Here is a 25,402-nt window from a genome sequence, read left to right as displayed (position 1 = left end):
AAAGGAAGAGCTGGCTAAGAATGTCTTGGAGGTGAAAAGCGTATCAGATCGAGTGATGAGACTAAAATTTGAAATTGAGGGTGTTATGTATAATGTGGTTAGCGGCTATGCCCCACAGGTAGGATGTGACCGAGAGTTGAAAGAGAAATTCTGGAAGGAAACTAGAAGAAGTAGTTCTGAGCATCCCAGACAGCGAGAGAGTTGTGATTGGTGCAGATTTTAATGGACATATTGGTAAAGGAAACAGGGGCGATGAAGAAGTGATGGGTAAGTACGGCATCCAGGAAAGGAACTTTGAGGGACAGATGGTGGTTGACTTTGCAAAAAAGGATGGAGATGGCTGTAGTGAACATTTATTTCCAGAAGAGGGAGGAACATATAGTGACCTACAAGAGCGGAGGTAGAAGCACGCTGGTGGATTATATTTTGTGCAGATGATGTAATCTGAAGGAGATTACTGACTGTAAAGTAGTGGTAGGGGAGAGTGTAGCTCAACATCATAGGATGGTGGTGTGTAGGATGACTCTGGTGGTGGGTAAGAAGATTAAGAAGACAAAGGTGGAGCAGAGAACCATGTGGTGGAAGCTGAGAAAGGAAGAATGTTGTGCGGTATTTTGGAAAGAGCTGACACAGGCTCTCGAAGGACAGCAGACGCTCCCGGAAGACTGGACTAGGACAGCCAAGGTAATCAGAGAGACGGGCAGGAGAGTACTTGGTGTGTCTTTTAGTAGGAAAGGGGAGAAGGAGACTTGGTGGTGGAACCCCAAAATACAGCGAGTCATACAAGGAAAGAGATTAGCGAAGAAGAAGTGGGACACTGAGAGGACTGAGGAGAGGTGAAAGGAGTACATCGAGATGCGACATAGGGCAAAGGTAGAGGTGGCAAAGGCTAAACAAAAGGCATATGAAGACATATACACCGGGTTCGACACAAAAGAAGGAGAAAAGGATCTCTACAGGTTGGCCAGACAGAGGGATAGAGATGGGAAGGATGTGCAGCAGGTAAGGGTGATTAAGGATAGAGATGGAAATGTGTTGACTGGTGCCAGTAGTGTGCTAAACAGATGGAAAGAATACTTTGAGAAGTTGATGAATGAAGAAAATGAGAGAGAAGGAAGAGTTGAAGAGGCAAGTGTGAAGGACCAGGAAGTGGCAATGATTAGTAAGGGGGAAGTGAGAACAGCACTACAAAGAATGAAAAATGGATAGGCAGTTGGTCCCGATGACCTACCGGTGGAGGTATGGAAGCAATTTGGCAATATGGCTGTGGCGTTTTTGAACAATTTATTCAACAGAATACTAGCGGGCGAAAAGATGCCTGAAGAATGGAGGAAAAGTTTTGTTTTTTTTTTTAAGAACAAAGGGGATGTTCAGAGCTGTGGGAATTCTAGAGGAATAAAGTTGATGAGCCACACAATGAAATTATGGGAAAGAGTAGTGGAGGCTCGACTCAGGACAGAAATAAGTATCTGCGAGCAACGGTATGCAGTGGTAATGCAGAGGCTGACTGAGGTTAGACTGGAATCCCCTTGGACCATAATGTTCATAGATGATATTGTGATATGCAGTGAAAGCAGGGAGCATGCAGAGGAACAATTAGAATGATGGAGACATACACTGGAAAGGAGAGGAATGAAGATTAGCCGAAGTTAAACACAATATATGTACGTGAATGAGAAAGGTGGAGAGGGAAGAGTGAGGCTACAGGGAGGAGAGATAACAAGGGTGGAGGACTTCAAATATTTAGGGTCAACAATCCAGAGCAATGGTGAGTGTGGTAAGTAAGTGAAGAAATGGGTCCAAGCAGGTTGGAACAGCTGGCGGAAGGTGTCTGGTGTGTTATGTGACAGAAGAGTCTCTGCTAGGATGAAGGGCAAATTACAAAACAGTGGTGAGGCCGGCCATGATATATGGATTAGAGACGGTGGAACTGACGAAACAACAGGAAGCAGAACTGGAGGTAGCAGAAATGAAGATGTTAAGGTTCTCGATCGGAGTGAGGAGGTTGGATAGGATTAGAAATGAGCTCATTAGAGGGACAGCCAAAGTTGGATGTTTTGGAGACAAGATTCGAGACAGCAGACTTCGATGGTTTGGACATGTTCAGAGGCGAGAGAGTGAGTGTATTGGTGGTCGGGTACTGAGGATGGAGCTGCCAGGTAAAAGAGCAAGAGGAAGACCAAAGAGAAGGTTTATGGATGTGGTGAGGGAAGACATGAGGGTACTTGGGGTGAGAGAGGAAGATTCAGGAGATGGGAAAAGATGACACGCTGTGGCGACCCCTCACAGGACAAGCCGAAAGGAAAAGAAGAAGTGTTGTTGGTTTTGTTAACATATGGCTTTGGCTTTCCATGGTAGAATTTAAATTTGCATTTGTGTACGTAGCAACAAACTGTATTGGCAATAGGCTTTACATGCTGGTGCCGACAATGGGTTTTCATGTAGTCTCAACTGAGGGATTGATGGTCACAGGCATTTAAAGTGTTCAGCCTTTCTGCTTATCTGCAGAGATCCATATTCTCTGCGTCTTTTAATGGTGGACCAGGAAGTAGCAATGATTACTTAAGAGGGAGTTCAAAAGGCACTAAAGCTGATGAAAAATGGAAAACCATTTGGCCCTGATGACAAACCTGAGAATGTGATTCCAAAGAGGTGGCTGGTGAAACGATACCTGAGGAGTGGAGGAAATGCTGTCCTCGTACCTATTTCAAGGAGTGACCAAGTTGGATAGGAAAATAAATGACCTTATCAGAGGGATGGCCAAGGTATGATGTTTTGGAGACAAAAAGTTAGAGCAGACTTTGATGGCATGGAAAAACCCAGAGGAGAGAGTGAATAAAAAATGTAGAAGGAACATGATGACGTTAAATGTAGCCTCATGGGGGCACAAGCCAGTGCAATCTGTTGGCCGGTCCCAAACCTTGGATAAATGCAGATGGTTGCAAACAAATATGAACATTCATCTAAAGCAGGGTTCTCAAACTAAGTTTAACTGGGTGCTGCTTGAGGTGGAGACTGGGTGAGGGTGGGTCCGCGTCAGGATTTTTACAAGAAAAGCTCTAATAAAATTATCCCAATGCTCTCAAATCTTTATTTTTTCACATAAAATAAGATGAAAATAAAATAAAAGAGTAAATACAAATAAACAGTTCTTTTTCTTTTAACTTTCTGAACATGCATGGAACATTGAACATGAACTGTTCTGAACATGGCTTCTCTTGCTTACTTCTGACTGGTTGAAACCTGGCAGCGCTTCTTCTCACATAGCCGAGCCACATTTGGCTTGAGGAAGGAAGCAGTTGAGACCCTCAGTAGGGCTTGAGGATGGTCATCAGTCAGTCTGGACCTGTACTTGGACTTATTGAGGTTCAAGGTGGAGAAGAGCTTTTCGCACAAGTGTGTGCTCCCAAAAAGGCACATGGTCCACTTGAACATTCGGGAAAAGTTCAAGGAAGCTGGGGGTCAATTCTCTCAAAAATTGCCCAAGCTTGTCGGCTTGTCAACTTACCTCCTTGAATTTGGCTTTGAGTTCACAGTTGCACTGCAGGTCAGTGAGCTCCATTTGAAGCACAGGAGGGGCATCTTGCACATTGAAGGAGAAGGGGTCTGCAAAATTTTTAAATGTTGCTCTGTGCGTCTTGAAGTCTACAAATCTGGAATCAAATTCCTCCTGGAGCTTCAAAATGGCCTCCACATACTTCTCGGCACTGAATGGTGTGCCTGCATCCATGAGTGCCTTGCAAGCTGGGAAATGGCCCTGGTTTGACTGAGAGAGCTGGGCTGTCCATCACACAGGTTTTGTGCAGAATTCCCTCAGGTTGTCATAGGCACCACTGACAAGTTTTCCCTGGCCTTGTAATATTTTGTTCAGTACATTAAGCTCATGTGTGATAACGAGAAAAGCTAAGTCCATGTGCCATTTGGGATCACTTAGAACAGGAACAGCCACTTTTGCTCTCAACTTTTTTCAAATTTCTTCAATACGTTTCCCCTGCTGAGCCAACATACTTGTACCTCTGTGAAGTACAGCACATCCCCATATTCTGACCACAAAACCAACTGTGTTTTAAGCCCCTGGATCCAATTCAGTTGATGCATTTCACAACGACAGACATCACATTGTGAAACTTCAGGGATCTGCTGCAAAAGCCCTGCTGATGGATAATGCAGTGCAGAGCTGTGGCCTCCTCCACACTATCCCCTTCCAGTTTCTTTTGAACAAGTGCCACCAGTCCATTTTTCCTCCCTGTCATTGGGGGAGCTCCATCAGCTGTTATTCCAACAAACCTCTTCCATGGCAAACCAGCATTCTCAATGGCATCACACAGCTGGTGAAATATTTCCTGAGCGGTGGTCTGACCATGCATTGGAATTAGTGTGAGAAATTCCTTCATTGCTTCAAAATTGTCATCACCACAGACATACAGTATATCGCAAGCTGGGCAGTGTCTGTGGTTTCATCAAAAGTGACTGAATATACACTGAAATATTTTGCTTTCTCACACAATTGATCATAAATGTCACTTGACGTGTCAGAAATTTGCTCTCCCACAATGTTGGCTGAAAGCCTTATGTTGCTAAAATGACCTTTCTTTTCTGGACAGACAATACTTGCAGCCTGTGACATGCACTTTTTGACAAATTGACTTTCTGTGAATGGCTTTCCTGCTTTAGCCATCATCCCACTGACCACGTAGCTAGCTTCAACTGCTGCATTATTCTCTTTGGTTGCTTTCCTAAAGAAATCTTGTTGCATGAGTAGACCTGTTTTAAGATTGGCAACCTGGTTGGCTCTCTCATCTCCCTGGTATTTTTCATACTCCTCAGCATGTCTAGATGTGTAATGACGGTTAAAATTGTATTCTTTGTGCACCCCAACTTTCTCAGTGTAAATAAGACACGTCGGGGTGCCCCGGTGCTCAAAAAGATATATTACACTGCCCACTTTTCCGGAAATTGTCGGTGCTCATCACCCACCTTTCTCTTCACTGCGGGCTTTGAAAAAGACATATTTAGGGCTGTGTAATAATTCCACTTAGAGTCAGTGTCGCATTGAACTTTCAGTGTCCACAGGCGTCCACACGGATGATCAGTCAGCAGCTTCACAGCTCCTCCTCTACCCAGTTGATTGGAGGAATGAATGAGGGAGTGAGTGAGTGAATGCGGCGAGGCATTGGACGTACTGAGCACCCAAGCGATTTAAGGCGGTGAGGCATTGGACGTACTGATCTTGACAGTGTCTCGAGGTCTCATCTAATGTCACAAGTACGTAGTAAGCTCGGTAGATGTCCCGCCCTCGAGACCCATGTATCTCACAGTGATTGGGTCATTAAGCTCCGCATACAACAAGTCAGAATCAGAATCAGGATCTGCTTTATTGGCCAAGTGTGTAAAAACGCACAAAGAATTGTTCTTCGTCAGTGGGTGCTGCACTGGTACGACATTCAGAACAAAGAACAATAAAAAAACAAGAACAAAGAACAAGACATTTCTGTTGATAGGAACTATTCCTTATGAGTTGTGCAAGATGTAAAATCTTCATTTAGAATAGGTAAGAGATAAGTGTGTTAAAGTCCCACATTGTGTTAAACCTGTACAGAGGGCCTTTACCCGTTCGCGGTTCCAATTATCAGTCAGTCACATTTTAAAAATGTATGGGTGTGGTCCACCAGTCATGCCCACAGATATGAAGTTGCTGGTGTGTGTTCTGTTTGTAATTATGAGTGTACCCCTTTAAAAGCTGAGGGGGGATGGGGGGGGGTTCAGATAAACAAGGAAGTAGAAGTAGGCTAAGCAAAGACCGTGTGCTGACGCCTTGTGTTTAACTGCAGGTTTTGTTGTGCGCTGAGTGTGCGACAAGTGGCGCACAAGCAGTGGCGCAGCTTAGAGGGAACATTGGTCAGGACTACGCAAAATAAGCAACGTCTTTCAATACCTATATATTTCTTCTCGTAACAAATTTTACGTGTGTGATTTTTCGTGCTCAACTGTGAAGATTTGCGATGGCGCGTGTGATTTTTCGTGTTCAACTGTGCGCCCGTCAAATCACAATGACTGCATTATAGACCAATGCAATGACAATTGTGCAAAGGGAACAGTTTAAAGTTACGAATTGTGCGGTAGTCTACAAAATATATCAATAATACAAATACTGATAATACATGGAGTGGAGGTGGACTTTGTAAGGCGGACTAACAGGTCTTTGAAAGTCAGAATTCTACCTGATAGGTGTTCAAATACTTATTTGCAGGTGTATCACACAAATAAATCATTAAATATCATACATTGTGATTTCTGAATTTTTCTCTTTAGATTATCTCTCTCACAGTGTACATGCATCTACAATGAAAATTTCAGACCCCTCAATGAATTCTAAGTGGGAGAACTTGCAATATAGCAGGGTGTTCAAATACTTATTTTCCTCACTCTGTATCGTAATAATTTCCTTTTTTCTGCACCTTGTTTTTATTTCTTACCATTTATATTACTACATTTTGTGACATACTGCAACAGAGATATACTAACAATAGGACTCGCACATCCCTGAAACCACATGGGTTGGGTGCTGGATCACCAAATATCAAAACATGAAAAAGAGTAATCCACATACCAAAGAGCTCCCATATGCTTTATTTAGTTTATTTTGCATACGTGACGTTTCGAGCAAGACTGCTCTTCCTCAGACTGCTAATAATTACAAGCGAGTCGCCATCTTTAAATACCTATGATGCACATTGTACATCACCAAATGTTGGAGAACTATTCAGTCACAAGATACACAATATCATTTTTTGGAGGTATATGTGATGGAGTAAAATATACATATATATACATATACATACATACACCATCTAGAAGAAAATATAATGTATTGAAAAATATATTATGTAGAAAAATATCTTCTAAAAAACATATAATGAAGATTCTCATATTCATGTGAATATAAGAATCTTCAATATCATATATATATATATATATATATATATATATATATATATATATTGCTTACGGGAGACTGAGCATGCAATAGCAATGTTTAAGAACCTCCTCAATGCAGGATGGTGCACTGCTTCAGAGTGTGACAAAATCCTTGCTCAGTATAAAACATTCTCAGTGCATGCAAGTGCAAACCTCAAGGCAGAATTCCCAAATTTTCATACGGTTGCAGGCTTGAATAATCTTTTGGCAGTTTTGTCAGTGCCAGAGCAGATTATGTAGCACTGTGGGACATGATAAATGTCTGTTCACTCTGTCTCATGGACAAGCAGTAGTGGAGCAAGGGTGCGCCGTCAACAAGGACATGCCAGTAGAAAACTTGAAGGAGAAGAGTCTGATAGCATTGCGGATTCTCCAGGATGCTATGGCTGAGCGTGCAGTTGATGAAGCCCTGTCAAAAGACTTAATCCAACACTGCAAAGGAGCAAGAATGAGGTATATGCAGTATCTCGAGGATGAAAATAAGAACTAACTGCAAATGAGAAGAAAAGAACAGCGCTCCAGCAAGACAGAAAATGTCAAAGCAAAACAGAAGAATTTTGAAAAGCAGTGAGATGATGCAAAAGGAGGCAGACGAAATGCAGTGAATGCAGAAAGAAAACGGGACTTCACATAAATGTCCAAATTCAATGCTTATCGCAAAAGTGTGGCTGAGAAAAAGGAAGAGCTACAAGCTTGAGCCAAAACGCTGAAAGATATGCAGGAGAGTGTCAAGAAGCTACAGTCACTAAGATTTTTTTTTTTATAGGAGCATTTTAATTTAAATGACATTGCTCTGTTTTATATTGACCTTTTTGCACTGCAGGATAGGACTTTATTTTGATATTTGTATTTTTTTTTTATTTTTAAATTTTTAATTTTTAATGCAACAAGCAAACTAGACTGCAAACTAAATACAGTAAGTAAACAGATTAAAGGAAATTGTTTTGGTCATTTATTGAACATGTGAAAATATTTTGCAGAGACAGTACAAGAGAAAAACAGGCAGAGGAATAAACATTGAAGCACTCTGGTTAAATGTACAAAATATAAGGTACAATTGTAGAAAATAACACTTCTCCAAAGGTTTGGAGGGGTTACTAGTGTATGTTGTGATAACTAGACTCGCACTATAGCAGTAAAAAAATGTCCTGGAAAATAATTTCAAGAAAAGAGTGGGAACCCTGCATAGGCTTTCTCTAGATCCACAAAGACACAATGTAGCTCCTTCTGACCTCTATACTATTCCACTAGCACCCTCAAGGCAAATAATACATCTGCGGTACTCTTTCTAGGGATGAAACCATACTGTTGCTGGCAGATAATGACTTCTGTCCTGAGTCTTTCCTCCACTACTCTTTCCCGTAACTTCATTGTGTGGCTCATCAACTTCATTCCTCTGTAGAGCTCGTGCACCTACGTCATAAAATCATGTGACATCACCATATTGCCGGTCAAACATAGCATTGTTGCAAGTTATTTCCATTGAGATGAAACGAAAATATGTCTTAAAGCACAACACCCAGAGTTTTGTCCGATACCCTTAAACATTTAGAAGTTGTCAAAGGTACGAGGAAAAATTAGAGGACCCCATAATCAATGGCGAACTCAGTGTTTTTCAGCGATAAGATGGGACTGTTAATTCGCTTTCTCTTGTTTTGGACAACTGGATATACACATGTATCTGGTGAGTAAGTTGTCATGATTTATTTGAAGTTTGAAAGCGTATAAAACTCTGGATGCATACAAATACTTTGTTGCTGGATCTGTTTTCAATCAGGAATAAATACCACATAGTAATACATACTAATAAAAATACCAATATGACCCCCGGTGTTACACAAACTCGCATTCAATAACTATGATTGGGAAAAAAATTTTAGGACAGAGAGTCGTCTCCTCCGTACTTGGAAGCGTATTGCGGCCACACATTCTTCTTCTTTTCCTTTCGGGTTGACCCGTTAGGGGTCGCCACAGCGTGCCATCTTTTGCCATCTTAGCCTATCTTCTGCATCTTCCTCTCTAACTCCAACTGCCCTTATATCTTCCCTCACCACAGCCATACAATCCCGATCCCGAGGTGTTCCCAGACCAGCCGTTACACATAGTCTCTCTAGCGTGTCCTGAGTTGTCCCCCAGGTCTCTTTTCAGTAGGACGCCCTCGAAACACCTCACCAGGGAGTTGTCTGCAAGGCATCCGGATCAGATGCCCCAGCTACCTCATCTGGCTCGTCTCAATTCAGAAGAGCAGCTCGACATTGGACACGGTCGAAATCCTTCTCCAAGTCCACAAAACACATGTAGACTGGTTGGGCACACTGTCATGCACTCTCAAGGATCCTGCCAAGGGTGTTCCACGCCCAGGACATAAACCACGATGCTTCTCCTGAATCTGAGATTTAACTTCCCGATGGACCCTCCCCTCCAACATTCCTGAATAGACCTTACCAGGGGGATGAGGGTTGTGATCCCCCTGTAGTTGCAACACACCCTCCACTGCCTCTTCTTAAAAAGGCGATCCACCACCCCAGTCTGCCACTCCAGAAGGACTCTCCCCGATGTCCTTCCGATGTTGCAGAGGCCTGTCAACCAGGACAGCCCCACAGCATCCAGAGCCTTTATGAAGTCCAGGTGAATCTCATCCACCCCTGACCCTTGCCACCGAGGAGGTTATTAACCACCTCGGTGACTTCACCCTAGAGGTAGAAGACCCCGCTTCAGAAAATCCAGACTTCCTCATGGGAAGACGTGTCACTAGAATTGAGGAAGTCTTCGAAGTATTCTCCCCACCAACTGACAACATCCCGAGTTGAGGTGTTAATTTTTCATGTCTCTGTGTAGATTCTAAGTTTCCCAGCAACACCTCTGTTGGTTGTCGCTAAATAGGAAGCCAGCTTGCTAGAACACCCCTTTATGTACTCATGCATGCCTTTATATGCACATGTGCATTGACATATCAGAAGAGGCCAGGATTGGTTAAACAGGGTTGGTAAAATGTCAATTAGTCTACCCTCACAATTGACATATTCGCCGCACATGACTCAAGCAATGAAATGTATGGTAGGCTGATGGTAGTCATCATTGACTATAACTGCGTGGGAGATCGACTGGTTGTTTGCGATCGACGCATTAGTCACCCCTGTTCTAGATAAACCATTTCACCCTTGAATTGAATCAGCAATCACAAATTGTGATATGAATCAAATAATTATTTTTGTTGTTGTTGTTGTTACATTCCTAATGAGAAATAGTGGTAATTTGTATATGGACCTACTCAATGGACATATTCAAACAAATCTGGCTACATCAGGAATAAAGTTTCTCTTCCCTGTTTTGCTTTATTTCTCTCAAGTCATCAGTTGAATACCTCCCTCAATACATCTTGTCAGAGGCTCAGGTGAAGCAAAGGAGGTAAGCTGTTGGTTTGTATTTCATTGATTCATCAGTATTTGTTTTCTACATAAAGGAATAGATGACCAGTATTGTGATATAGATCATGAATAAATGGTTGAATTGCTGGCAATGGCACTGCTAGTTTCAATCTAATTTACCTGTGTTGTCCTTTGTTCTTCAGGTCTCACATGAAAGAGGAGATCAGTGATTGTCTGCTGGATGTTTAAGATGGGAAGTGTTTTGACAGTACAGAAGTGGAACTAAGTGATTAACTGCAACAGGAACAACAATTTGTTTACAATAGCAATGTGTTGGTTTCTTCGTCGAATGCTTGTAATTTAAAATGTTCAGTCTATCATAATGATTCACACTTAAACAGTAAACACATTTTCAAAGCAATATCCTCATCTTCTTTTCCTTTCGGCTTGTCCCGTTAGGGGTCACCACAGCGTGTCATCTTTTTCCATCTTAGCCTATCTTCTGCATCTTCCTCTCTAACCCCAACTGCCCTCACGTCTTTCCTCACCACATCCATACACCTTCTCTTTGGTCTTCCTCTCGCTCTTTTGCCTGGCAGCTCCAACCTCAGCACCCTTCCACCAATACACTCACTCTCTCGCCTCTGAACATGTCCAAACCATCGAAGTCTGCTCTTTCGAATCTTGTCTCCAAAACATCCAACTTTGGCTGTCCCTCTCATGAGCTCATTTCTAATCCTATCCAACCTGCTCACTCCGAGCGAGAACCTCAACATCTTCATTTCTGCTACCTCCAGTTCTGCTTCCTGTTGTTTCTTCAGTGCCACCGTCTCTAATCCGTACATCATGGCCAGCCTCACCACTGCTTTGTAAACTTTGCCCTTCATCCTAGCAGAGACTCTTCTGTCACATAACACACCAGACACCTTCCGCCAGCTGTTCCAACCTGCTTAGACCCGTTTCTTCACTTCCTTACCACACTTATCATTGCTCTGGATTGTTGAACCGAAATATTTTAAGTCCTCCACCATCGCTATCTCTTCTCTCTGTATCCTCTCTATTCCCCCTCCACCTTTTTCATTCACGCACATATATTCTGTTTTACTTCAGCTAATCAATATTCACATTTCTCCTTTCCAATGCGTGCCTCCATTGTAATTGTCCCCCCGCATGCTCCCTGCTTTCACTGCATATCACAATATCATCTGCGAACATCATGCTCCAACGGGATTCCAGTCTAACCTCATCTGTCAGCCTATCCATTACCACTGCAAACAGGAAGGGGCTCAGAGCTGATCCCTGATGCAGTCCCACCTCCACCTTAAATTCTTCTGTCACACCTAAGGCACACCTCCCCATTGTTCTGCTGCCATCATACATGTCCTGTACTATTTTAACATACTTCTCTGCCACACCAGACTTACGCATGCAGTACCACAGTTCCTCTCTTGGTACTCTGTCATAGGCTTTCTCTAGATCCACAAAGACACAATGTAGCTCCTTCTGACCTTCTCTGTACTTTTCCACTAGCATCCTCATGGCAAATAATGCATCTGTGGTACTCTTTCTAGGCATGAAACCATACTGTTGCTCGCAGATACTTACTTCTGTCCTGAGTCTAGTCTCACTACTCTTTTCCATAACTTCATTGTGTGGCTCATCAACTTTATTCTTCTATAATTCCCAAAGCTCTAAACATCGCCTTTCTTCTTAAAAATGGGAACTAGAACACTTTTCCTCCATTCTTCAGGCATCTTTTCGCCCCCTAGTATTCTGTTGAATAAGTTGGTCAAAAACTCCACAGCCATCTCCCCAAATTGCTTCCATACCTCTACCGGTATGTCATCAGGACCAACTGCCTTTCAATTTTTCATCCTTTGTAGTGCCTTTCTGACTTCCCCCTGAGTAATCATTGCCACTTCCTGGTCCTTCACACTTACCTCTTCAACTCTTCCTTCTCTCTCATTTTCTTCATTCATCAACTTCTCGAAGTATTCTTTCACCACTGGCACCAGTCAACACATTTCCATCTCTATCCTTAATCACCCTTACCTGCTGCACATCCTTCCCATCTCTATCCCTCTGTCTGGCCAACCTGTAGAGATCCTTTTCTCCTTCTTTCGTGTCGAACCTGGTGTACATGTCTTAAGATGCCTCTTGTTTAGCCTTTGCCACCTCTACCTTTTCCCTATGTCGCATCTCGATGTACTCCTTGCACCTCTCCTCAGTCCTCTCAGTGTCCCACTTCTTCTTCGCTAATCTCTTTCCTTGTATGACTCCCTGTATTTTGGGGTTCCACCAAGTCTCCTTCTCCCTTTTTCTACCAGAAGACACCCCAAGTACTCCTGCCTTTCTCTCTGATTACCTTGGCTGTCGTAGTCCAGTCTTCCGGGAGCTTCTATTGTCCTTCGAGAGCCTGTCTCACCTCTTTCCGAAATACCGCACAACATTCTTCCTTTCTCAGCTTCCACCACATGGTTCTCTGCTCTACCTTTGTCTTCTTAATCTTCCTACCCACCACCAGAGTCATCCTACACACCACCATCCTATGCTGTTGAGCTACACTCTCCCCTACCACTACTTTACAGTCAATAACCTCTTTCAGATTACATCGTCTGCACAAAATATAATCCACCAGCGTGCTTCTACCTCCGCTCTTGTAGGTCACTATATGTTCCTCCTTCTTCTGGAAATAAGTGTTCACTAAAACCATCTCCATTCTTTTTGCAAAGTCCACCACCATCTGTCCCTCAAAGTTCTTTTCCTGGATGCCGTACTTACCCATCACTTCTTCATCGCCCCTGTTTCCTTTACCAATATGTCCATTACAATCTGCACCAATCACAACTCTCTCGCTGTCTGGGATGCTCAGAACTACTTCATCTAGTTCCTTCCAGAATTTCTCTTTCAACTCTCGGTCACATTCTACCTGTGGGGCATAGCCGCTAACCACATTATACATAACATCCTCAATTTCAAATTTTAGTTTCATCACTTGATCTGATACTCTTTTCACCTCCAAGACATTCTTAGCCAGCTCTTCCTTTAAAATAACCCCTACTCCATTTCTCTTCCCATCTACTCTGTGGTAGAATAATTTAAACCCTGGTCCTAAACTTCTAGCCTTACTACCTTTCCACCTGCTCTCTTGGATTCATAGAATATCAACCTTTCTCCTAATCATCATGTCAACCAACGCCTGAACTTTTCCTGTCATAGTCCCAACATTCAAAGTCCCTACACTCAGTTGTAGGTTCTGTCCATTCCTCTTTTTCTTCTGACGATGGATCCGGTTTCCTCCTCTTCTTTGTCTTTGACCCACAATAGCTGAATTTCCACCAACTCCCTGCAGGTTAGCAGTGCCGGGGGCGGGCGTTGTTAACCCGGGCTACGACCAATCCGGTATGGGATTCTTTAGATGAACGCTCATATTTGTTTGGCACAGTTTTTACGGCGGATGCCCTTCCTGACACAACCCTCTGCATTCATCCGGGCTTGGGACCAGCCTACAGATTGCACTGGTTTGTGCCCCCATAGGGCTGCATTAAAGCAATATCCTTATGATATTCCTATTTACTTTCTGGAAACCAAATACATGTACTTGAGTTTTTCTTGCATTCCGGTCCTTCAGGCAATCTTCAATCTCATTAAGTCTCTTTCTGTAACTACTTGAATGACCATGGTAGTTATTTTGACTGCTCGCCTATTACTTTTGATTATCATTAAAAAATAATTTTGGAATAAATTAGTGGAATAGGTAAAAACACCTTGGAGCACTAAATGAGAACTGTTTTATTTATTTGAAGCAACATAACTTCTCTTACACACACCAAGGAACACACTCAAACTAAAAACATTTCTCTTAAAATTCTTGAATTTTATGAACATTCCAAAATGCTGTGTGAGCTGCCGAGCAGCTGAAGACACTCTGGTGTTACGATTCGAAGTTGTTTTGCATATCGCTCACAATCACTCACAGTCAACCCAGGTAACCTCTACCTTCCATGTACAGGTCACACACATGACCTTGTTACTTTTCACACAAATATCCTTTGTTTTGCTATGTTTTTCTTAGAGTTTCTTCAGACTTGGCACTGCCTTCTCCTCTCCTTCTTCGGCTTCACCAGCTGCGGCTCTCTCATCATCTGTTCATCAGAAGTTCATTTTCGAGTTGCGTTATGAAGTTCCTCAATTGACATCACCTCATTGGTTCTTTTCTTTATAGCTGCCAGGTAGAATATTATAAAACACCCTCTATGGCCATCTTCGTGCAGGTGCTTTCACAGAGTACCATTTGATCAAACACATCTACAGTAATCCCTCTCTACTTTGCGCTTCAACTATTGCGCATTCAGTGCATCACCATTTTTTTTCACTCCATCCCATAAAAAGACAGATTGGCTTACAGTAGATACTATTGTTGTATTAATTGTACATAGTTATCTCATATTTGCTCTCGTTTGATTTTAATGTTTTTTCTTAAGAGAGCATGGTTAGCTCTCGTTTTTTCTTTAGATGCCGTAATTGCCTCTAATTGTCATTTTTTCTCATATTTGTCATTTTTGTCTGTCTTGGGTTGAAAGTGAACCTACTTTATAGCTAACTTTTTGTATCATAGACCATAAAAGAATGAGCAGGAAAACCATTGGGAAGATGGGGCAAATGACTGTGACACCTCCAGTTAAAACTATGGATTAAATTTGACTGCTGTGGTCATTCGAGGTTAAAATAGTCAGCTCTCCTCTGTTTTAAATTTTTAATGATAAAGCAATGTTCGAACAAAATATACGCACAATGAGGGAAAGTCAGGTTCCCATTACATTTTTTAAACCAAATTGCAAAATTTGAAAGCAGTCAAAATTACTGCCATGATAGTTCTAGTGTCAGAACATTTTCACAAGTAGACTATCAACAAAATCATCAATACTCCAAATAACAGCAAACTCATGGACTCCTCCGGATCAAATCTGAGAATATTATATTCCTTTTGGAAACATAAAGTATTTAGGTTTTAATATTTTTATCAAAACTCACAGAGCTAAATAATCTAAATGACACACCACTTTTGGAAAAAAATCTGATGACTTTAGATGCTGAAATAGTCTGCCTATACTACAACGAGGAAGAATACCTCTAATAAAAATTAAAACTTTACCGCAAGTCTTTTATTTTCAATAATTCCATTTAAGAACACATTTAAATAGTTTTAAACCTGAGATTCCGCTGTAATACATATTTATTCAGAAAAGTAAACAGGAGGGAAGCCTAAATGCTCCCAACTTTAAACATTTATTAAGCGAACCAATTATGCCTCATCAAATGGTTGCACCTTATTGAGGAGTTTGATTCTTGGCTAGAATCGGAACAAATAGACTACCGCAACATCAAACTCCCGAAGACCACAATTATTTCCAGAAGTCAAACACCATAAATGCTTCAAGAACCCAATAATCAGATCCACTTTAGGATCCACTTTAATGGTTTGGTGCCAAAAGTGTAAAGGATCTCGGTTAGCTCCCAGTATGCACTGTACCTCAAGGTACCCGGCTGTCAAACTCTTGACTCTTGAGTTTGCAGATGACAACACTGTCATCCGTCTCATCAAAGACTGCAACGAGTCTGCGTATTCGAAGATTCTTTGCACACAGGATCCGCGGCCCCCACCAGCCTACTCCTAATCTTCCGAGAAGTGGCCAACGACAACATCATCAATGCACATGCATCGTTATCAAAGAATGTTCCTTTGTTCACGTGATTGCTCACCCCTTCTGTTGTGTTTTTGAAATAAAGAGTATGCGAGAGGCTGGTTCCGAAAGTCGTTGGAGACTGCAACTGGCCAGTCTCCCACATCCTCCTGATAAGAAAGACGATTTTTTGTTCCTGTTTTTTTCTGTCCAGCAAGTAGGTGATAAACATTTCCTTGGTCCTTTGAGCCGGATTACAAGATACCTGAGGATCCTGGCTTCAGACTCAACCTCGAGGAAGACCATGGCCACGGCAACACAGACCTGTTAAAGGACTGCCCGATGCAAGATATCACGTTGTGGGGTCTCAGTGATCCTTAGGAAGGTGAGGACTCATCGCAGGACTACATGACAGGACTTGGTCAATAACCTGAAAAGAAATGGGACCACCGTTTCCAAGGTGACTTGGTAATACACTAAGATGTCATGGTTTGAAATCATGCATGGCACGGAAAGTTCCCCCGCTTTAACCAGCACATGTCAAGGCCCCTCTTAAGTTTGCCAATGACCATTTGGATCATACAGAGGAGTCATAGGAGAAGGTTTTATGGTCTGATGAGACCAAAATGGTACTTTTTGGTCATAATTCAACTAACCATGCTTGGAGGAAGGCGAATGATGAGTTCTATCCCAAGAACACTATCCCAACTGTGAAGCATGGGGGTGGGAGGTTCATGCTTTGGGGGTGTTTTTCTGCACATGAGACAGGACGACTGCACTGTATTAAGGAGAGGATGACTGTGGCCATGCATTGTGAGATTTTGGGGAACAACCTCTTTCCCTCAGTCAGAGCATTGAAAATAGGTCTCAACTTGGTCTTTCAACATGACAATGACCAGAAGCACACAGCCAGGAAAACCAAGGAGTGGCTCCGTAAGCAGCATATCAAGGTTCTGGTGTGGCCTAACCAGTCTCCAGAACCCAATAGAAAATCTTTGGAGGGAGCTCACAATCCGTGTTTCTCAGCGAGAGTTGAGTCTGAGCTAGAGAAGATCTGTGTGGAGCAGTGGGCCAAAATCCCTCTTGCAGTGTGTGCAAAACTGGTGAACAAGTACAGGAAATGTTTGACCTCTGTAATTGCAAACAAAGGCTACTGTCCCAAATATTAACATTGGTTTTCTCAGGTGTTCAAATACTTATTCCTAGCTGTATCAAAAATAAATCGTTAAAAATATCATACATTGTGATTTCTGGAGTTTTCTTTTTAGATTATCTCTCTCACAGTGGACATGCACCTACGGTGAACATTTCAGACCCCTCCATGATTTTCTAAGTGGGAGAACTTGCAATATAGCAGGGTGTTCAAATACTTATTTTCTTAACTGTAGATTGTAAAGGTCATATATATATCATTATATGACCTCAGTATTAATGCAACAACATGCGACATTGAACCCAGCAACAATGTTTACCACAAGATCAGGATGGTACAAAAGGGACATCTAAGAAAATTATAGAAAGCCAATATGCATTTGCAACAGTGCACGTTTTTGCACAGTACTGGGAAAAATAGGAGGATGATTTCATCCACAGGCAAAGTAACACAATGCAAAATTGTTTGTTGAATTAGTAAATGCAATACAACTGCCCAAAAAACTATTACTGTATGCAAATGCCTTGCACATAAATCATACAAATATATGATTTAGTTGGGAAATGCTTTCGCTGACAAAAGACGGGAGGAAGCTGCGTAGGAAAAAAAACCTCAAATTACGATAATTGAAACAGCCACAAATCTAGAACTAGATACATTAAAAGATATGCAACAACTAAGTCCCGAAGCTTAACAATAACTTTGGCAGAAAAATGGCGCTACATTACAAGAAATCTATGTATGACCAAACAACAAACCTTTCCTAACAAAGACATTTATATAAATAGGTGGCCATTTTGTTACATATCTCAAACAGGAGGGATATGAATTATAATTTTATAATAATATAATTTTATAATAATATAATTTTATACATTATACAATTTCTGGCATTAACCCTTATTTGAAAAAATGTTTGATCAGAGTCAAACGATACATATGGACTTTATTGAATTAAACCAAAGTGAAGGAAAATTTAAGAAAAAAAAACCATTTGGTCATCATAGATGCCTTTTCAAAATGGATAGAACTCTTTCCAAGCAAACATCCAGATGCATTGATGTATGGAAGAAAAAAATAATTAACAGGTTAATGTGCTTCAATAACGTGATTATTGCCATTTGTCTGATCATCGTATGTATGTTTATGAATTAACTTCTACTGTACATGCAGTTTTACCCCAACACTGGCATAGACAAAAGAGCAGCGGAATGGGAACGACAAAAGTGTTTGAACATACATCAGTGCCACTGATGTTCCAAGTGAGTATAAATTGGCTGATCATTTGGCAGCAGGATTTGAGACCTCAGGTTGTTGGTGTACAACCAACATAAACATAGACAGAATTAAGTACATTCATTACAACGTATAAGAATTGGGGAATTGGACACAGAGAGGGTTTGAAACTGTGCAGGAACAGTTATCTGCTCAATTATGGAATTCCAAGGCGGAGTCGCTGTTGACATGTTGGCTGAGAGAGGAGAAATCAGTGCTGCGTTCGGAGAACAAAGCTGCGCAGCGATGCCAACACACAGCTACGGACTCATGCCACCAAGGGGCTTCGAACCCTTAACAGCTCATTCAGGTATTGACACCTCCTTGTGTGGGAGACCTGGATAAATGCCTTTGACAGATACAAACCCCGGTTGTCCTCAAATTTGGTATCAATCGCTGTTTTTGCATAAATTTTGACCTTGTGTGGATGTTGTATTCCTTGTCTGCACGCTCTCATTGTGAAACTTAACACTGCTATGTGACCCATGAAGGAATAGGTGGTGGAGATGTATCCTTTAATGATAAAGAATGACAGTGACGACGATGACGATTTTCCATTCATCTTCGGTGACTTGTTTCCAGATGCAGATTATGAGTATAAACATTTTTTCTCTGACACTGCGTGTATTTGTTTTTATAAAAAATGTTTTTGTGAGAAGTTGTTAGATGTTATAAGAATTTGTGCAAATATATGATAAACGGGGGAAAAAACTGCCAAAGTATTCAGACAGGCAGGCAGGAGAGTACTTGGGGTGTCTTCTGGTAGGAAAGAGGAGGAGACTTGGTGGTGGAACCCCAAAATACAGGAAGTCATTCAAGGAAAGAGATTAGTGAAGAAGAAGTGGGACACGGAGAGGACTGAGTAGAGGCGAAAGGAATACATTGAGATGCGTCGTAGGCCAAAGGTAGAGGTGGCGAAGGCTAAACAAGAGGCATATGAAGACATGTACACCAGATTGGACACGAAAGAAGGAGAAAAGGATCTCACAAGGTTTCACGAGTTGAGGATATGACCAATGATTTGAAAAAGTTAACAACAAATGGATTTATGACAAAGGAATGTGCTATACAGACGTCCGGGTCTTATCTAGGTATCTGCCACACACGAGACGTGTGTCTTCTGGCAGGATAGCCAAAGAAGAAAAGAGCTGCCCGGTATCACAAGGTTTTTATATGTACGCATATGGGTCCATGGTAAAACTGGCTGCCCCCTGGTACTGGGCCAGGATGGTAACTTTCCGCTCCTTAATCTGGTGTCGTTCGTCTCCACGGCAACGCCTGAGAGAGGAGGATGCTGCCAGCCGGTTTTCTGCGTACAAAGATCAAGGACAACCACCGGCTCCACAACACATCCTTGTCTGATTAGCAAATGGACAATACTTTTTCTGTTGATTAAATGTATAAGGTCATATTTAAGCAAATAATGAAAGTGATATAAAAGTAAAATAGTCTTCATTCCCTCTCTTGATTAATAAAATAGATCACGAAAATCCCCAAAGTAGCACTTCAAGAAATATAGAAAACATAAAACCCTCTATTTCATCCAAACATACCTTTTAACAAGTGCATAGTCTCATGATTCAGAACACCCGAAACCTGCAGGACAGTACTAGACAACTCAGAAATAGCAAAACATTTCTAAAAACGTAGTATTACGCAAAAAGTATTATGAGATCAGAAGGGAAAGGGCAATGCAATCACAGGGCATGTCAAAGTAATGACAATCAGGAAGCGGTGGAAGTTCAGCATCGTTCTCTAGGGGAGCGATGGCAACAGTAACATCTTGAGGAGTGTATCGGGGCGACCATATTGATTACATACATTATAATGTGGAACGTTTGGGCAATTTCACCCTTGAAGGACTTGAAGCTGTACATGAGCAACCTCAGGCTACATCTATTATGGCTTTCCAAAATAGAATCGCATCAGATGCACCGTTGGCCAAGAAAGGAGGTGTTTGCCGATTAACACACAACTTGGCGGATGCCTCACTGAGGCTGTAGATGGACTAACTAACCCTTACTAAGAAAATGAAGGAAGACTCTGGTGTTGACACGTGTATGTGGGATAACTGGATGAATGTGTTTGGTAAATGAAAGGGTGTCATTTCCTCAATCTTCATTTCTCTGGCTGTCTTCACCTCTATTCTCACCCTCTGTGGATGCTGTTGCATTCCTTGTATTTATTCTCTTTCAACCCGTCTAATTGAGAAGGCGAGTGGTGCCCCAACTGATGGCCGCGGTAATTATGTCCTCATTAGACCCCCGCCCCGACAGACTCCTCAAGATGATTTTAGTGTTGCTATTGCTCCCCTTGAAAGTGATACTAAACTTGCACCGCTTCCTGATTGTCATGACTTTGACATGCCCTGTGATTGCATTGCCCTTCCCCTTCTGTTCTACTGAAACTTTTTTAGAAATGTTTTGCTGTTTTTGAGTTGTCTAGTACTGTCCTGCAGGTTTCGGGTGTTCTGAATCATGAGACTATGCACTTGTTAAAAGGTATGTTTGGACGTTTAGAGAGGGTTTTATGTTTTCCACAGTTCTTGAAGTGTTACTTTTGGGATTTTCGTGATTGTTTTTGTGATATATTTCATAGATCAAGAGAGGGAATGAAGACTATTTTACTTTTATTGCACTTTCATTATTTGCTTCAATACGACCTTATACTTTTAATCAGCAGATAAAGTTTGCTAATCAGACAAGGATGTGTTGTGGTGGAGCTTGTGGTTGTCATTGATCTTCATTCGCAGAAAACCGGCTGATGGCATCCTCCTCTCCCAGGCGTTGCCGTGGAGACGAACAACACCAGATTAGATGCGGAAAGTTCCCATCCCGGCCTAGGACCAGACTGCAGGGGAGGGCAGCCACTTTTACCATGGACCCATACATATAAATGACCTTGTGTTACCGGGCAGCTCTTGTCTTCTTCTTTGGCTATCCTGCCAGAAGACACACGTCTTGTGTGCGGCAAATACCTAGATAAGACCCGGACGTCTGTAATGCACATTCCTTTGTCATAAATTGTCATATAAATTTTTTGTTAACTTTTTCTAATCATTGGTCATATCATCTTCGACTCGTGAACACGCGTAGGGTCCAAGCAATTTGGAGAAATGACTGGAGTTTTTGACCAACTTATTCAAGAGAATACTAGCGGGTAAAAAATGCCTGAAGAATGGAGAAAACTGTCCTAGTTCCCATTTTTAAGAACAAAGGCGATGTTCAGAGCTGTGGGAATTATAGAGGAATAAAGTTCATGAGCCACACAATGAAGTTATGGGAAAGAGTAGTGGAGGCTAGACTCAGGACAGAAGTAAGTATCTGCGACCACCAGTATGGTTTCATGCCTAGAAAGAGTACCACAGATGCATTATTTGCCTTGAGGATGCTAGTGGAAAAGTACAGAGAAGGTCAGAAGGAGCTACATTGTGTCTTTGTGGATCTAGAGAAAGCCTATGACAGAGTACCAAGAGAGGAACTGTGGTACTGCATGTGTAAGTCTGGTGTGGCAGAGAAGTATGTTAAAATAGTACAGGACATGTATCATGGCAGCAGAACAATGTTGAGGTGTGCCTTAGGTGTGACAGAAGAATTTAAGGTGGAGGTGGGACTGCATCAGGGATCCACGCTGTGCCTCTTCCTGTTTGCAGTAGTCATGGATAGGGTGACAGACGAGGTTAAACTGAAATCCCCTTGGACCATGATCTTCGCAGATCATATGGTGATATGCAGTGAAAGCAGGGAGCAGGTGGAAGAACAATTAGAAAGATGGAGACATGCACTGGAAAGGAGTGGAATGAAGATTAGCCAAAGTAAAACACAATATATGTGTGTGAATGAGAAAGGTAGAGGGGGAAGAGTGAGGCTCCAGGGAGAAGTGATAGCGAGGGTGAAAGACTTCAAATATTTAGGGTCAACAATCCAGAGAACGGTGAGTGTGGTAAGGAAGTGAAGAAACGGGTCCAAGCAGGTTGGAACAGCTGGCGGAAGGTGTCTAGTGTGTTATGTGACAGAAGAGTCTCTGCTAGGATGAAGGGCAAACTACAAAACTGTGGTGAGGCCGGCCATGATATACGGATTAGAGACAGTGGCACTGAAGAAACAACAGGAAGCAGAACTGGAGGTAGCAGAAATGAAGATGTTGAGGTTCTCGCTCGGAGTGACCCGGTTGGATAGGATTAGAAATGAGCTCATTAGAGGGACAGCCAAAGTTGGATGTTTTGGAGACAAGATTCGAGAGAGCAGACTTCGATGGTTTGGACGTGTTCAGAAGCGAGAGAGTGAGTATATTGGTGGAAGGGTGCTGAGGATGGAGCTGCCAGGCACAAGAGCGAGAGGAAGACCAAAGAGAAGGTTTATGAATGTGGTGAGGGAAGACATGAGGGCAGTTGGGGTTAGAGAGGAAGATGCAGAAGATAGGCTAAGATGGAAAAAAATGACAGGCTGTGGCGCTCTGGCGCCCCTGAAAATTCGTAATTGTCGATAAAAAGCTTCTCAAAACATTAAATGAGAGAGGATTTAACATCACGTTGTCAAAATAGACTACATATTACATGACCTATTAGATACATTGTTCATGCAAAGCATTGGAATTCCCCTTTAAAAAAAAAAACTTAACCATTGGGAGATACTGCAATTTTTTTTTTTTTTTTTTTGGACTAGTACAGAAAGGAAGGAATAGATTCTGATTTGCAAGTAATTAATTACTGTCTGTCCAAGTAGCAAATGGGGATTTAGAGTGCAAAGCAGATCTTGATCGATTGATTAACATGTTCAAAGCAATCAAATAATCTTCTCAAGCATTGTAGTCAATACTTACTGGACCTCTCCAGAAAACTCCAGGCAGCGACAAAGGTGATGAGACGTTCTCCAGCCTGGCCCCAGCTCACTCGCACCCCAGCCTCTCCGGTGCCCATGGTGCACGTCCCGTGTCCATGAAACTTTTTGGCACGGCCGCTAAAATGACCAGTGCTGCCAGCGACCAGCTCAGCGGTCTTCCTGGGTACAGGCGAAGTACGCTCCATTTACAGTAAATTTCAACATTTCTTCCCCACAGGACAACTTGACAATTTATCCAAAACAACTCAAACAGTATCATTTACTATCAGATTTATTTTAATGGTGTTTGACTTCCATGGAGTATCACAACTAATATAATCCATTTTATAACATCTGATGTTTAGCTTCAAGCGCGTTTTGCGTCGGTGGGGAGAACGATCCAGATGGCGCGCCTGAAGACTGGAGGAGTATTGCTGAGCTCTGGCTAGGAAGAAAGCATGCCTTCCTCATCTCAAGAGCAGTTATCCTGTAGAGTTTGAGGTTGGTAGACCAGTGGTCCCTCCTTTGCTGGACGCTCTCATAGCGTTGGCCCTCAAGGTTGACCAGCGACTGGTCATGCAGAGGCAAATAGACGCAATGACCGAGGGGGCGGGGGAGGTGCCCAGTCCAGTTGTTGCCCGGCCGTCCATGCTGCCTTCCACGGTGAAACCCATGCAGGTGGAGGTTCTCGACGAACCAGTGGAGGAGCATCGGCGCCGTCGACAGGAGGGGTGCTGTTTCTACTGCGCTCGTCTGGGACACTTGATCGCCCACTGCACGTTTCGACCAAAGCACTCTGACATCAAGATCTCCACTCCGGTGAGTGTGCGGTACACCGCGGCAGAGTCAGGACGGTCGCTTCTGCACCTCACCTTGGCAACGGACTCTCGTTCATATACTGTGACTGCGTTCGTCGACTCCGAGTCTGATGCTAACCTGATAAATCCCCACGTGGTCGAGGCGTTGGGTGCATTAACCTTAACTACGCAGCGGCTAAGTAACGCCTACGCTGCAAACGGCAAGTTCCTTTTCTGGGTAACGCACCACACTCAAACTTTTCGTATGTCCTTTCCGGACGCTCACACGGAGTGCATTAGCTTCCATGTTTTCGACTCACATAGCACCGATGTTATCTTGGGGAGCCAGTGGCTCAAGGAGCACAATCCGCACATAGATTGGGCCACGGGTCTGATTAAGGCATGGGGCGAGGACTGTTGTTTCCCTGTTCAGGAGAACGGGAGGGTTCAAGTCACGCCGGTACAACTCGAGGAATCGAGTACCGCCTCGGAACTAAACGCGGTGCCCGCCTGCTATCACGACCTAAAGGAGGTGTTTTCAGTGACGAAGGCAAAATCCATGCCGCCGCGTCGGCCGTACGACTGTGCCATTAAACTCCTCCCAGGCACCTCACCTCCTAGAGGCAAATTATTTTCCTTAACAGGACCAGAGCACCAGGCCATGAGGGAGTACGTGGAGGAATCGCTGGCCGCCGGCCTCATCTGTCCGTCGTCCTCACCAGCCGGTGCAGGGTTCTTGTTCATCAAGAAGATGGACACTACGCTACGACCCTGCATCGACTGCCGAGGTCTTAACGAGGTCACAGTAAAGAACAGGTACCCTCTGCCGCAGATCGCCACGGCCTTCGAACTTCTCCAGGGATCCCAGATCTTCACCAAGTTGGACCTGCACAGTGCCTACCACCTGGTGCGGATCCGGGAGGGGGCCGTGTCGCTCAAATTACCCAGGTTGATGAGGGTGCACCCAACTTTCTACATCAGCAAACTGCGTCCGTCTCGTCCACTGGTTCCTCCAGGCAAGCACCGCCCCGCCCCGCCCTCCTGCATGGTGGACGACGGCCCAGTGTATACGGTGCTCCAGTTGCTGTCCTCCCGCCAGAGAGGAAGGGGGGTCCAGTACCTAGTAGACTGGGAGGGATATGGACCGGAGGAGCGCTCCTGGATCCCCTCTCGTTTCATCATGGACCCCTTCCTCATCAGGGACTTTCACGCAGACCATCCTGACACTCCTGGGCCATCCAGAGCCAGCCGTTAAGGGGGAGGGAGGGGGGGGGGTACTGTCATGCTCCTGGCGCCCAGCCAGGCTGTGTGGGGCCAGGCAATCAGC

At 43.1% G+C, this 25,402-nt stretch overlaps 1 protein-coding gene across 7 annotated transcripts in view; it reads left to right on the top strand.

Moving 5' to 3' along the window:
- ctu2 (cytosolic thiouridylase subunit 2 homolog (S. pombe)) overlaps window positions 1–10,767 on the top strand; it is a 103,256-nt gene extending 92,489 nt beyond the window's left edge. For all 7 annotated transcript variants that reach the window (XM_061836207.1, XM_061836212.1, XM_061836211.1 and 4 more), the window contains 2 exons: window positions 10,328–10,386; window positions 10,550–10,767. In XM_061836207.1, the coding sequence (XP_061692191.1) occupies window positions 10,328–10,386; window positions 10,550–10,595 (105 nt within the window). In that variant the 3' untranslated portion in view covers window positions 10,596–10,767. The remainder of the gene's footprint in view (window positions 1–10,327; window positions 10,387–10,549) is intronic.
- The last annotated feature ends 14,635 nt before the right edge of the window (window positions 10,768–25,402 follow it).

This window comes from Syngnathoides biaculeatus, chromosome 12 (genome assembly GCF_019802595.1).
Source record: "Syngnathoides biaculeatus isolate LvHL_M chromosome 12, ASM1980259v1, whole genome shotgun sequence".
NCBI classification, from domain to species: Eukaryota; Metazoa; Chordata; class Actinopteri; order Syngnathiformes; family Syngnathidae; genus Syngnathoides; species Syngnathoides biaculeatus.
The sequence above is the reverse complement of the archived record's forward strand: the minus strand, read 5'-3'. Positions and strand labels throughout refer to the sequence as shown.